The sequence below is a fragment of the Plecotus auritus genome, assembly GCF_963455305.1.
Source record: "Plecotus auritus genome assembly, chromosome: 8".
Classification (NCBI taxonomy): Eukaryota; Metazoa; Chordata; class Mammalia; order Chiroptera; family Vespertilionidae; genus Plecotus; species Plecotus auritus.
The window spans coordinates 173,011,537-173,027,221 of record NC_137782.1 but is presented as its reverse complement, the minus strand read 5'-3'; the positions used below and the strand labels follow the sequence as shown (position 1 = coordinate 173,027,221).

The window sequence follows — 15,685 nt, the reverse complement described above, 5'->3', positions numbered from 1 at the left end:
AGACTGAAGGGTCCCAAGGTTCTATTCTGGTTAAGGGCACATGCCTGGGTTGCGGGCTCGATCCCCAGTAGGGGGTGTGCATGGGGCAGCCGAGCGATGATTCTCTCATTATTGATGTTTCCATCTCTCTCTCCCTCTCCCTGCCTCTCTGAAATCACTAAAAATCCTATATAATAAAGCCTAATATGCTAAGTGTCCAGTCGACTGTTCAACCAATCAAAGCATCATATGCTAATGATATGCTAAGGCCACTCAACTGCTTGCTATGACATGCACTGACCACCAGGGGGCAGACACTCTGACCGGTAGGTTAGCTTGCTACTGGGGTCCAGCCGATTGGGACTGAGAGAGACGGGCCGGTCACGTCCTGGAGCCCTCCCGAGGTCGCTCCCCGGCTGGCCAACCTCCTGCGTCCCTCCCTGACATGGCAATTGTGCACCAGTGGGGTCCCTCAGCCTGGCCTGCACCCTCTCGCAATCCGGGACCCCTCGGAGGAGGTTGGAGAGTTCATTTCGGCCCGATCCCACTCAATCCAAGAGCTGCCCCCTGGTGGTCAGTGCACTCCCACAGGGAGAGCGACGCTCAGCCAGAAGCCAGGCTCACAGCTGGCAACTGCAGAGGCGGTGGCGGGAGCCTCTCCAGCCTCCACAACAGCACTAAGGATGTCCGACTGCAGGCTTAGGCCCGCTCCCTGGACTGCAAAAGGGCACAGGCCAGGCTGAGGGACCACCCCCCCGACCAAGTGCTTCGCTCCGGCCGCAGGAAGCCCTATTCTTGCAGGAATCTTCCTGCAACAGGCCTCTAGTATATATATATGTTAGAGGCCCGGTGCATGAATTCATGCATGGGTGGGGTCTGGCCAGCCTGGCCAGGGGGAGGGGACATGGGCGGTTGGCCAGCCTGCCTGCTGGTCGAACTCCTGGTCGAGGGGACAATTTGCATATTAGCCTTTTATTATATAGGCTATACACTGAGTGGCCAGATTATTATGAGTTCAGAGATCATAATAATCTGGCCACTCAGTGTATATATAAAAAAATAAAGAAAGTGGACAGAGCAATATTAATAACTCACAAAGTAGACTTCAAAACAAAGAGAATAAAAGGGTAATTCAGAGAAAAGGAGTATAATGTATTAGGAAGATATAAAAATTCTAAAACGTATGCATCTAATAAATGAGCTTGAAAATTCATGAAGCAAAAATTGACAGAATTAAAGAAAAAAAAGACAAATCCATGATTTCAATTGGAAATTTTAATATCCCCTCGGTACTTGATATAGGAAGTAAACAAAACTTTGATATGGCTATGAAGAAAATACAGCCCCAGAATGAAAACTGCCTAATCAAATTACAAGTATAAAGGTTATTACATCAAAAGGTTATATCACTTATCATTGAAGTACTTTGATATACTGTAACTGTACATGAAAAGAACCGACTCATACATGCAAAGAGCCAAATAAATTATGATGAGAATCAGAGATTACATCCCTCTTCTATATTAACTTATTAAACTGGAATAACAATTCCTTTGGTTCAGTGTTATAACATTTATAGAGTGCTGAAAATAAACGCATGGGAAAGCAATATGAACACATGGGTAGGTAGATTAAGGGATAAAGGATCCTAGCCTTAAAACTAGAAATACCTTCCACAGCAGACAGACCAGATGTTTAATTGATTTATGTTGAATTAGCAAATTATGTCAAAGCAAATGCTCATTCCAGCACTGCTGTTATATGTTGTTTTAAAAAATATTTAAAGTGATGTTAAAAAGGTTGCTAAGGTATTCCCTCTTCCACATTTATGCCACTCCTTCAACCCTTCACTTAATCTAAGAACAAATTAAATTTTGAGTGTTTCCTAACTTCATTAGAAAAAACATTCCATATAACATGATGAGTCAATCAATTAATTTATGCTGTAATATTATTTATGCTTGACTCAGACCATAAAAGAGTTTTAAGAATTCTGCTGTAAGATACAGTTAAGAACAGAAACTAAAAGATATTTGGTCAGCTGGTAAAAAATAGTTAAAAATAAAAAGCTTCTACACAGCAAAAGAAACCATCAACAAAATGAAAAGGGAGCCCACTGAGTGGGAGAACATATTTTGCAATAATACATCTGATAAAGGGTTAATATCCAAAATATATAAGGAACTCATACAACTTAACAAAAGGAAGACAAACAATCCAACTTAAAAATGGCAAAGGACCCCCTGGCAATGGGCAAGGAGACACCTGATTGGTGGTGTTGCTCTTTTATATCAATCAGGGGCAAAGCAGATGTACAGTCCTTAGTTCATCCTAGCTTGATGCCTGTGTCGGTGGCCAGAGCTGTTTCATGACTGAGGCACATCAAAAAAAAAAAAATGAGCAAAGGACCTAAACAGACACTTCTCCAAAGTGGACATGCAGATGGCCAAGAGATTTATGGAAAAATGCTCAAAGTCACTGATTATCAGAGAAATGCAAATTAAAATGACAATGAAGTATCACCTCACACCCACTAGAATGGCTACCATCAACAAGTCAACAAATGACAAGTGCTAGCAAAAATGTAGAGAAAAGGGAACTCTAGTGCGCTGCTGGTGGGAATGCAGACTGGTGCAGCCACTATGGAAAACAGTATGGAGTTTCCTCAAAGATTAAATATGGAGCTGCCATTTGACCAAGTGATCCCACTTCTAGGAATATATCCTAAGAAACCCGAAACACAAATCAGAAAGAATGTATGCACCTCTCTGTTCATAGCAGCACAATGTACAATCGCTAAGATCTGGAAACAGCCCAAGTGCCCATCAGTAGATGAGTGGATGAAAAAGCTGTGGTACATTTATCCCATGGAATACTCTGCAGCAGTAAAAAAGAAGGATCCCTAACCCTTTAACACAACATGGAGGGGCCTGAAGAGCATTATGCTAAGCAAAATAAGCCAGTCAGAGACAGACAAGTATCACATGATCTCACTTATATGTGGGATCTAAAGAACAAAATACACTGAGGAACAAAATAGATCCAGAGACAGAAGCATAGAACAGACGACTGAATCTCAGAGGGAAGGCGGGGGAGGGTGGATGGGTAGGAAGAGATCAACCAAAGAATTGTAGACATATATGCAAAACCCATGGACACAGAAATAGGTGGTGAAGGCTTGGGGTGGGGGGTGTGGGTGGGCTAGAAGGAGTCAATGGGGGAAAAAGGGGAACATATGTAATACTTTCAAAAATATTTAATTTAAAAAACAGTTAACTGTTGGTATGTTTAATCTTTTATAGGTGAACTAGAAAGTCGTGCACTAGGTGGGGGGCGGGCAGGAGGAGTATCTCAGCCCAGCCTGCGCCCTCTCGCAGCCTGGGAGCCCTCGGGGAGCGGGCTTACGCCGGCAGTCGGACATCCTTAGCTCTGCCACAGAGGCGGGAGAGGCTCCTGCCACTGCTGCTGTGCTCGCCAGCCGTGAGCCTGGCTTCTGGCTGAGCAGCGCTCCCCCTGTGGTGTGCACTGACCACCCGGGGGCAGCTCCTGCATTGAGCGTCTGCCCCTGGTGGTCAGTACACACATAGTGACCGGTTGTTCTGCCCTTTGGTCGATTTGCATATTATCCTTTTATTATATAGGATTAACTAAACAACAAACAAAAACAAAACTAAAAGAAAAAGGGCATTTTATTCAAATAAACAAAAAGTAACACAACACAGGCATAAGATAATTTTCTAAACATGAGAAAAATGCTTATTGACCTTAGTTTTGGTGATTATTTATACAAAACTATTTCCCTCTCTGTGCTTCCATAGTACTTATAATAAACTAATATTAGTTGAGTACATGTCTGTTCCATAAGCTCCTTTAGGAACAAAATACAAACTTTCATATGTAGGGATGACTAGTGATTGGCATAATGCTGAATTGTCCAACAAACTCAATAAAACCGTATCTACATCTACATAAGATCTATAAAACTTTAAATAAATAAAGGCTATTTGGGGTAGATGCTGTAGTTAATGAGGCCTGAATTTCATGTAAACACTGTGGCTCAGGGCACAGTAGTCAGGAACCATCAGCTTAGAGTCTTTCACTTGAACTACAGAACACACATTAAGAAGCAATAGTTGTATCCATGCCAAACGTCCACCTCTGAAATTCATTAGCACCAGTATTACCAAGTACTGCAATGAAGCACTGTCCCTTTAGGAAAGCTGCTTTCTATTGATCTTCCTTCTGAAGATGTTCCTTTCTGAATGATTCTTATAATCTCCCTCAGAATCTCTGTACATTCCCCTTTGTTCTTAGCTCCTTCTCTTCTAATCAACATGGATGAATAAACAGATGTAGTAGCTATTCATTATCACACTGTATAGAGTACTGTCTAGAAGCATTGCTGCTTTACATTTCAACAAACCTGGGCAAAAGTCCTAGCTATTTATGAACTATTTGACAAATTAACTCAATTTACCATATAAGAATCTCATAGAAAAGTTGCAAAGATAATATGAGATGAAGAATATAACGACTGCCCAGCCAGCATAGCTCAGTGGTTGAGCATCGACCTATGAACCACACTGGGGATCGAGCTCGTAACCCAGGCATGTGCCCTTGACTGGAATCGAACCTGGGACCCTTCAGTCCACAGGCCGATGCTCTATCCACTGAGCCAAACTGGCTAGGCAAGGGCCAAAAGAGTTAACAGTAGTCCTAGCTGGTTTGACTCAGTGGACAGAGCGTCTGCCTGTGGACTGAAGGGTCCCAGGTTCAATTGGTCAAGGGCACATGCCCAGGTTGTGGGCTCAATCTCCAGTGGGAGGCATGCAGGAGGCAGCCAATCCATGATTCTCTCATCACTGATGTTTCTCTCTCTCCTCTCCCTTCCTCTCTGAAATCAATTTAAAAAAAAAAAAAAAGAGTTAGTAGTATCATCTCAACTGATGGAATTCTGTGTGATTTGTATTTTCTACAGCTAATACGTATTTCTTAGTTTTAAATATACTTTTATTGATTTCAGAGAGGACGGGAGAGGGAGAGAGAGATAGAAACATCAATGATGATAGAGAATCACTGATTGGCTGCCTCCTGCACACCTGGGGATCGAACCACAACCCGGGCATGTGCCCTTGACCAGAATCAAACCTGTGACCTTTCAGTCCACAGGCCAACACTCTATCCACTGAGCCAAACCAGGGTTATATCCAAGATAAATTAGTTAAAAAAAAACAACAAAAAAAAAACAAGCAAGCATTCATATTGTGGTCAAAAGGGTGATATCATCCCAATATCTATATATATGAAAGGCTAATATGCAAAGTGTCCCCTCATGAGTTCCACTGGGAGACTGGGAGTTTGATTGCTTGCTATGACGTGCACTGACCACCAGGAGGTGGCACGGAACGAAGGAAGGCCCTGGCCGGCAGCCGGAAGGCCCCAATCAGCCCTGATCACCAGCCAGGCCTTGGGACCCTACCCGTGCACGAATTTCATGCACCAGGCCTCTAGTATCTATATACTTTTATGGGATGAGTTATGTATTGTTCTTTCCCCACCACCACCACCAAGGTCATATTTTGAAGCCCTAACCTGCAGTACCTCAGAATGTGACTGTATCTGAACATTCAAGGAAAATTGTTCTTTTATCCATAATTACTATTAAGCAATCTATTCCTGAGTTCTTCACATCCCACTATAGGTCATTACTCTGGTTAAATTTCACTTCTATCTAGCCAATTATCTTCCCAAATGATGATTTCTGGATTTGGGCTCATCATCTAAAATTATTTCAGGTTTAGCTCATTTGCAAAAATATTCAACATTCCATCACTACCTCCATAAAATGTATTAATAAAATATTTAATAAGAGAGTAGAGAACCCTAGAACCTGTCCCTGGGGATCTCTGTCCAAGGTACCATTCATGCTTTCATCAGCCTCATTAAAATACAGCTATTACGTTAGTATAAAGCTGCCTACCCATATGCTTATTAACATTTCTCCTTATCATCCTCATGTATGTCAGACTTTTTCAAATCTATTACAGATAGATATTACACCTATTACACTACTCTGATCTATAAATTCAATAAATATATCAAAGAAAGAGGTAATAAAAGGGAAGAAAAAGACAAACATTAGTCTGTCATGACTTGTTCCTAGAGAAACCTGGGCTGGTACATAGTTATCACAGCTTTTCTCAGTGCTCAGTCAAAAAGAATAAAACACTATTGAGTGAAATACAAAATTTGACTCCATAATTAAACTGTAAGGACACAGAGGAGTTTCATACACAGGTGATGGAAACAGGAAGAGTATTATAGTTCCTCATTTAATACTATAAAGGAAATATTTATTACAAACATTTATAATATTTCTAGTTGGTACCACTTTGCCTTGTAAAGATAAATTTCAGTTATTAAAGTGTCTTTGTTGGGCTTCTCATGTATCTGAATAAACCTTAGTTAATTAAGCAGAGATGCTATTAATCTGAACATACTAAATAAAACACAGGAATATTCACTAGGAGATCATGTGTGAAGCCTTCTTCTAAATCTCATTGCTTCAGAGCTAGTAAGAGACCCGGTGTTTATAGCACAACTAGAGGCCCAGTGCACGAATTCGTGCACGGGTGAGGTCCCTCGGGGTGGCCTGCAGGGATCAGGACCCAGCTCGCGCCCCCAGCCTCACAGCCCAGCTCGTGCCCCCAGCCTCACAGCCCCGCTGTGGCCTGGTGCCGCCCCCTCACCTGCTCCACCATCCCGCCTATGGGACCATCTGTCAGGGCTGGGCCCCCCACCCAGCTCCTTCAGTGCCTGGGAGCCAGGCGGCGGCCCTACCCCCCACTGCTGGTCACTGTCTGTGGGGCAATGGGCGGGGTGATCAGACCCCTGCTTGCACCCGCCTTGGCCTGGCACCATCCGCTCACCTACTCCACCATCCTGCCACGGTCCCGCTCTCATCAGGGCCCATCGGGGCCAGCAGCGCCTCCACTGCCACCCGCTGTCAGCGCCACATAGCTGACACGGGCCATGTTCTGCGTCACCCCCTGGTGGTCAGCACACGTCATAGCAAGCAGTTGAACTCCCGGTCAAACAATTTGCATATTAGGCTTTTATTATATAGGAGGATTGCCTCCTTTTATAGATGAGCACACTGAGCCTCTCAGAGATGGAATGACTTGACTAACTTCAGAAAGCTAACTCTGGCCTGGCTGGGCAAAGAAATTAGATCTACTCCAGGGCTACTGATAATGCTTCACAAACTATGTCATCAAAATAATAAGAACAATACAAATATTTTCTTACCAACTGGACTTCGCCAAAAGCACCTCTTCCAATAACTTTTACAACCTCGTAGTCTTCTGCCTTCATCTGCAAACCTCTGATTTTTTTCACAATTTTCTCATCTACAATAAAAAGGTCCCCATATTTGTAATATTAATCATCATATTTATAAACAATATTTTAAAATAATCAGCATATTTGTAAACAAATTTTTATTCCAAGAAATTTGGCTTAGTTTTCAGCTATATTTGTCAGTTTTTAAAGGTTGCTATTTAAAAATCTAAGATATACATTAACTTCACGTCAAAGAATCAACGCTACGGTTTATTAACATATATCAACAAACACTACTGACTACCAAAAAGGAGCGGTTAAGCTCTTCTGTTTCTGACGCTGTTGCTTGGCAAGTTAGATGACAGCTGAAACCGGGATGACCCAAGTCCTGAGTGCATTCTAAGTCATGGGAGAAAGCTGCTATAAAATTACTGGCAGGGCTAAGCTCAGTGATGAATTTTTGGAAGCCTACTTCTTTAGTAACCACATATTATAGATATGGTAACTATAGACAAGATTGTGGAATTAGGAAAACAGTCCAGTCTCTGACAATTCCAAATTAAAAAGCTTATTGTGTTGATATAAAATATGTGTTAGTTATTTAAAAATTTCTTCTTCTTTGAATTCAACTTCATTTACACCTTCACGGAAACATCAATACCAACAAATATTAAGAATTACCACATATATGGCAATAATTGTTATTACATTATCTTTCACTAACTAGATTGAAATGTCTACATTTATGCAAACATAAAGCTCATTAAGTCTTCTGGATAATGTAAAGGTCTTAGTGTTGTTAATATTAATTTAGCCAAAACCGGTTTGGCTCAGTAGATAGAGCGTCAGCCTGCGGACTGAGGGGTTCCAGGTTCGATTCCGGTCAAGGGCATGTAACTTGGTTGCGGGCACATCCCCAGTGGTAGGTGTGCAGGAGGCAGCTGGTCGATGTTTCTCTCTCATCGATGTTTCTGACTATCTATCCCTCTTCCTTCCTCTCTGTAAAAAATCAATAAAATATATTTTTAAAAAAAATTAATTTAAAACTTCTCTTGGAACTGCCATAAATAACCTGTCCTGAAACCACTAGTCTTAATAATTTATACAAAATCTTGAACTCTACCTACATTATATGCTACAATTGGTTCTGCAGTTTTGCTTTGAAAATAAAGAATATTAGTATTTAGCCCAGCCGGTGTGGTTCAGTGGTTGAGCATCGATCTACGAACCAGGAGGTCACAGTTCGATTCTTGGTCAGGGCACATGCCCAGCTTTTGGGCTTGATCCTCAGTGTGGGGTGTGCAGGAGGCAGCCGATCAATGATTCTCTCTCATCATTGATGTTTCTCTCTCCCTTCCTCTCTAAATCAATAAAAGTATATTAAATAAATATATAAAAGTATATTAAATAAATAAAGTGGCAAGCTAAAAATTACTTAAGTTTAATAAGTTAATAAGTTTATGGACTTTAATAATATTAATCAAACATAAATCTCTCATCAAAGTATAGTCATGGGATCAAATATGAAGTTTAACATACTTACATCTATTTAAGAAATTATCTATATTCTTGTTTTTCCTCAAAGCAGGAAAATCCAAATCAAGGACCAAGGAATTTAAGCCATCCTATTTAACAAAAAAATTTAAAAAGGAAAAAGAAAATTGTTACAATTTCCAAGCATTTAAAAAAAAGGTCTTTACATTTTATCATATGTTATTCTCGCTGAGTAAATGTCAACCCATTTTGATATGAAACTGCAAGTGGATCAATATCTAACACCTTTAACTGATTTCCTAACTTTATCAGACTATTAAGATTGACCCTATCATGTTCTCCTTTGTTCTTTTAGCCAACAGAAACAGTCATTTTAAAATGCGAACCGTCATTATGCACCCACTATTACTTTTGTTGGTTAGATGTCTTCTTTTCTCTCTTCAAATGCCCAGTAAAATTTCACCAAGCTTTCGACTTTAAGAAATACACCCAGACTAAGGAAGCCGCCATTCACTCAACAATCATTAATTTTGTGCCTAGTGCAAAGAATAGGAAATTCAAAAATAAATAAGACACTAACTAACTTCAGGAAACTCAGCCTCAAAACTAAATTTCCCATAAAAATATGAAAACAGGATGATGCATTTTTCAGATTTCTATTTTCTTCTTTAAGTTTTCTATATTTTTCAGACTTTCTACAAGAATGCATTAAATTGCCCGATCAGCGTGGCTCAGTGGTTGAGTGTTGACCTATGAACCAGGGGGTCACGGTTTGGTTCCCCATCAGGGCACATGCCCAGGTTGTGTGCTCAATCCAAAGTGCGGGGCATGCAGGAGGCAGCCGATCAATGATTCTCTCTCATCATTGATGTTTCTATTTCTCTCTCCCTCTCCCATCCTCTCTGAAATCAATAAAAACATTTTTAAAACACATTAAATTTACAATCAAAATAGGAAGAAGTGTATACATATAACTCGGTGGGGGTGAAAAATACTAAGAAACAAATTACTCAGTGGGTGTGCTTGTGTAGAAAACCATGTTTCGAAAGCACTATCATATATACTGTCTCACCCTCAAGGAACTCTGAGGAGGGCAGGATAAAATATATTCATTTTTAAAAATAAACTAAGTAAGGCTTAGATTAAGTGACTTAGACTTGCCCAAGATCATGCTATTAGAAAATGACTCGCAGGATACTACCTAAATCTTAAAAGACCCAATATACTTCATTCATCTCCCTAGTCTCAATGACCCGCTAACACCAACGGGAGCTTGGAAGAGTACAGAAGTAAGCTGGAGGACTGCAGGGCGGAAAACAGCAATAAAGAGACCTTTTAGGGATGTGGGTAGGGGGAAGATCACATGCAAAACTTAGAAAGGTAACCTGGGTCTTTAAGTTACTAATTCTGGAAGAATTGCACATACTATATATATTTTAATATATTTTTATTGATTTCAGAGAGGAAGGGAGAGGGAGAGAGAGATAGAAACACCAATGATGAGAGAGAATCATTGATAGGCTGCCTCCTGCAAGCCCCCTACTGGGGATGGAGCCCACAACCCGGGCATGTGCTCTTGACCGGAATCGAACCTGGAACCCTTCTGTCCACAGGCTGACATTCTATCCACTGAGCCAAACCAGCTAGGGCTGCACATAGTATATTTTACCATTCAGTTATACTTCATAAATTTTTCATTCTTTAAAAAATGTCAATACTTTATGAAAACATTCTTTAAAAACAGAATGGGAAAGGTACTAACAATAAACTATAAACATTTTCAATTGCAATTAAAATGATTTAGACACATGAAACAATCTAGATCAGGGGTGGGCAAACTCTTTGACTCGAGGGCCACAATGGGTTCTTAAACTGGACCGGAGGGCCGGAACAAAAGCATGGATGGAGTGTTTGTGTGAACTAATATAAATTCAAAGTAAAGGAGCGGAGGGGAGAGCAAGAGAACCGGATAGAACAGCCGGATCCGGCCCGCAGGCCGTAGTTTGCCCAAGGCTGATCTAGATCCTCCTTAACTGAAAGAAAATACATTAAAAATGATAAATATCCCACTTCCAGTCAAGTTAAGATTGTTAAATTCATTTAGAGACTATGTCCCACCCCATGCCCACAATTCCCATCTCTATAACAGCTGAACTACTTTTCTAAGATTCCAGCATTTTATCATACTAGTATATTTTTAAGTACCAAAATAGCAATATATCCTTATTGGTATAATTTTGATATTTTAAAAAGTTTAAAATGTAAAAACCAAAACACTTATGTTTTTAGACTAGAGGCCCAGTGCATGAAAATTCATGCACTGGAGGGGGGGAGCCCCCTCAGCCCGCCTGCCCCCTCTCACAGTCCGGGAGCCCTCAGGCGACCCGGCAATCAGGAGAAAGCAACGCCCCATCACACCTCTGCTGCTGCCACTGCTGGTAGTGCAAGCCTCGGCCAGCCCTGGTTACCTGAGCCTCGGGCGGCCCTGGGAGGCGCCCAGCCACCATCTGAGGCTTGCCTGCGTCTCAGGCCCGCCCTGGGCGGCTGGGGGGCTGAGGAGACTGGGGCACTCCAGAGGCAGGCGCACAGAGCAGCTGGGCCCACCTGGGGGCGGGCCCGGCCTTGCTGTGCACCTGCTGCCCCGGTGGGGCTGAGGGGACTGGACGCCGCCTTCTTGTGACTGTGGGCACTGTCATCTTTGAGGGTGGGGCAGTCAATTAGCATATTCCCTCCTTATTGGCTGTGGGTGCCACCATCTTTGCGACAGCATGAGGGTCAATTAGCATATTCCCTCTTTATTAGATAGGATATATCCATATTTGTACACTGAATTAAATTTTCAAATCGAAGAAAGGTGATTTCATGTGAAAAGCATTCTTCTATGCCTCCATTAATCTTCAAAGGAAGAAAAATTTAAATTGATAAGGCATAAGCTATTATTACAAGAATTAGTATTATAAAATTACATGGCCTCAGTATTTTGATATTACAATAATGACATAGTTCACCAGCATCTTTTTCTTAAGCCAAGTGGTTTCAACATCAATATTCTAAGTTCATTGGTGGCAAGGTCTGTTTATACTGTGCTCCATCAAAGAGGCACTCCAGAGAAGACTGGATTACTTAAAAGGAAAATTTTGGAGCCAAAGAGAGGGGGGGAAAAAAGAAAAAGAAAAATGGCTTTTACTGCAAAGTCTATTAGTAAGTAAGGATGATGCCAACCATCAACACAAAACAACATTTGCTTATTATCTCTTTGTGTGTGGGGAGGGAGGAAGCCACTTTGACAACAGAGCTGTCCCAGCCTTCTTTTAATTTTGAAAGTAAAATAAACAGATAAACGAAGTTTTGTTTACCAGTGCTCTGTTTACAGAAGGTGAAACAACTTGGTTACATTTCCACTCCATGACCAAAAAAGTCCTCCAAACCAGTTTCCAGTCAATTGTTCAGATAATTAGACCAATAGAACCTCCTCTTTCATTTTATAACTGGAAGTCTGCCCATATGATTTCCACCCACCAAGAACCTAATTGTAGAAAATCATTTTCCACAAGTTATGAAGTTAAATTTCAGTTTTTCTACAAAGAGTCCCTAAAATAAGATCAATCACTCAATAAATTTTGGTTATTATTATTTCCATTATTTTCAATATTACCTAAATACAAACTTTGCATTTAAGGATTAAGTAATTAAAGAGATGTAGAGTTTAAAGGGGTTTTAAATTTAACTTTAACATCTAAATCTATCAGCACATCTTGGATACTAACAGATGAAGCCAAAAACCATTTCCTCACTAATTTAATGTGTCCCATAAAGAAAACTATTTTGCTTCTTAAGCTTTTATTCTCAGTATCTTCACCACAGTGCTAGTCTGGCAACCAATCAAGTACTGTTTATGAAGCCAAATGAAGAAAGGCAAGTCTGAAAGTACTGGTTGCTACCTCCTTTTATTATACATGTACTTAGATTGCAACCAATTCTTAAAACTCTTTCAATCTTACTTCAGTTTCCTATAGCTTGAAATTTTATTTCAGCCAATTAAAATCTGGGAGAGATTGCATACAACACATAAGCATTTCGAGCAACATTATTTACAAGAGCAAAAACTCAAAACAACCTAAAAATCTTGAAAAATAGAGTAAAATCTAAGTGAACAAGATCTAAGGTATTAGAGAACACACCTTAATAAATTCATACTTTAAAAAATATTTCATGTAGAATTTACAGCTCTCCTTATCTCTACTGAAACATAGCCTATTTTAAATTCCTATAAAGATCGCAATAAAGATTCAAGTTTTGGGCAGAAGCAACATTTATTTGAGAACTCTGGAGAAAGGAGGGGGGAAGCATATGATTTGTAGGAGGCAGAGAACAGTGATATCTTAATATCTAATATTATGGACACTCACTCCTGTGGTCCAGTAACTGCAACCTGCATAATGTTAATTTTAAACATTCTACTCATTGATCATCACCTTCTTATCTTTGCAGCTCACTCTCACTAATACTTCAACTCCAATAATCTCTTGACTCACCAGGAACCTTCAATCCAAACCTTATCATTTTCCAGTCTTTTACCATCCCCTCCTATGTTATACTCTTTTTTTAAAAATATGTTTTTATTGATTTTAGAGAGGAAGGGAGAAGGATAGAGAGAGAGAAACATCCATCGGCTGCCTCCTGCACACCCTTTACTGGAGATGGAGCCTGCAACCTGGGCATGTGCCCTGACAACACGGGTATGTGTCCTGACCAGGAAATGAACCAGTGACCTCTTGGTTCCAGGGTCGATACTCAACCACTGAGCCACAGTGGCCAGACTGTTTTACTCTTTATATACTTAAATTCCAGTCTATCGTAAAAATCACTGCCCTGCACTTATTGGTTCTTCTCATTTAATCATACTCTTCTGAAAAAGCACATCACTGGTTAAATCCAATTATCTTTCTACTCAGTATTTGAACCTCCTAGAGCTAAATCTGACTTAAGAAAAGCACAGAACCATGTTCAAGTGACCCTTAGCTGACTGGCAATCCTAGACTATTTACCTGGTCCATTTTCTCTCCCATTCTCCTCAAATCTCAAAAATCTCCTCTCCTAATCTCATTCTCAGCTCTAGTCCTGACTTCTTATCTCATTAAGAACGTGTACAAGTTCTCATCACCAAATCTGTCTATATTCCTGCATCTGTATCCATATATTCTACTTTTTTCCTCCTATTATAGTGCTAGCCACAACCAATCTCTCCAACTGTGCACTGACTCTCTCCTCCCCTCTTGCCTACTAAAAGACAACACTACAGCAATTCTTCCGTTCCCCTACCATAGCCATCCATCATCTCCTCATCTCTTATTCTCTCTCTCTACATGATTACTGCCATTGGCATGTTATTTCTCTTACCCTTAAAAAAAACAAAATCCCTTTGATTCCACTTCCCATACAGCTATCATATCATTTCTCCCTTTCCCTCTATAGGGAAATTTCTTAAAAGAGATTATCTATATTGTTTTTAGCTTTTTCTCCTCCTATCTCATTAGAACTAACTGCAATCAATTTTCCCCCTTCCCCACCACCACATCCATAACCAAACTATCTGTTCTCAAGTCTACCAATGACCTCCACATTGCAAAACCAATTATTATTTCTCTGTCCACAATTTTCTTGACCTATAAACATCTTTGAACAATCAATCCTTCACTATCTACTTCTTGAAAATCTTTCTTCAGTTGACTTCGATGACAATGCATTCACATGATTTGCCATTTTTCAGTCTTTGCTGGTTTTCTCCTCAGTCCTTGGGCCTCTTCTCTTTCAAATCCACTCATTCCATAAAAAATCTCATCTTGTTCTCTAAGTGCTGATGGCTTCCAAATTCATTATCTCTATCCCAGATACCTAAAATCCTGAATTCTAGACCCTTATCTCCACTTGCCCATGTGCCATCCAGCTTATCTCAATGTCTAATAAATATTTCAAATGCTGATGTCCAAAACTGTGCCCTACCCATTTCCACTGTAACCACTTCATCCTTCAGTCTTCCACATCTCAGTTACTGGCAATTTCATCCTTCCAAATACTCAGGCCAACATCTCTAGTATCAACCTTGACTTTTTCTCTCCCTCAAGAACCTAAATCCAAGCACCTACAAATCCTGTGAGCATTCTCTTCAAAATAAATTCAGAACTCCACCAGTTTTCACTACCCTCGCTACCACCACCCCAGTTCAAGACTTCATCATTTTACTTGAATTACTGCAAAAGCCTACTATCATGTCTCCCTACTTGCAGCTTGCCCTTCCCTTCCCCTTCAGATTATTTTCAATGCAACAGAGATGATCCCATCACTCCTCTGTTCAAAACCTCCAATGGCTTTCACATCATTGAGAGTAAAGCAGAAATCCCCAGTTATAACCTAGGAGGCTCTTTATGATCAGCTCTTACCCACTTAATTAACTCTCAAACCTCATCCCCTACTACTTTCTTTCTCATTCATTGTGCTCCAACTACACTGGCCTTCCAAATGTTTTAAAATCTCAACAGGGGGTCTACACACGGAGTAAGTGGGAATGGAGTAGGAAGGTAACTCAGTAGCAGCCTTCACAAGAAGGGACATCTGAGTAGCATCACAGTTCTATGGGGTGGGGAGCTGGCTATATGAGGAGGAACTGAGCAAATTAGTAACTATATGGTAACAGATGCCAGCTCTTACTACTGGGAGAAGTACAAATATGGGTGGGTGGAGCTAGAAGGAACACATGGTGTTGGCCTGAAATTGGAGGTATCAGCCTAAATTTATGGTTTTCAATATATAAAGCTATAGATATTTAGGTGTAGGTTCCTCTGTGGGTCTTAAGTACAGAGACACTCCAACA

The 15,685-nt window shown here is 40.6% G+C and overlaps 1 protein-coding gene across 1 annotated transcript in view; it reads right to left on the bottom strand.

The window, feature by feature from the left end:
• The window catches only part of ROCK2 (Rho associated coiled-coil containing protein kinase 2), an 85,153-nt gene that overhangs the window by 49,382 nt on the left and 20,086 nt on the right, over positions 1-15,685 (bottom strand). The window contains exons 2-3 of the mRNA XM_080685266.1: positions 8,864-8,945; positions 7,288-7,388 (exon numbers count right to left, since the gene is read on the bottom strand). Coding sequence (XP_080541392.1) covers positions 7,288-7,388; positions 8,864-8,945 — 183 coding nt within the window. The remainder of the gene's footprint in view (positions 1-7,287; positions 7,389-8,863; positions 8,946-15,685) is intronic.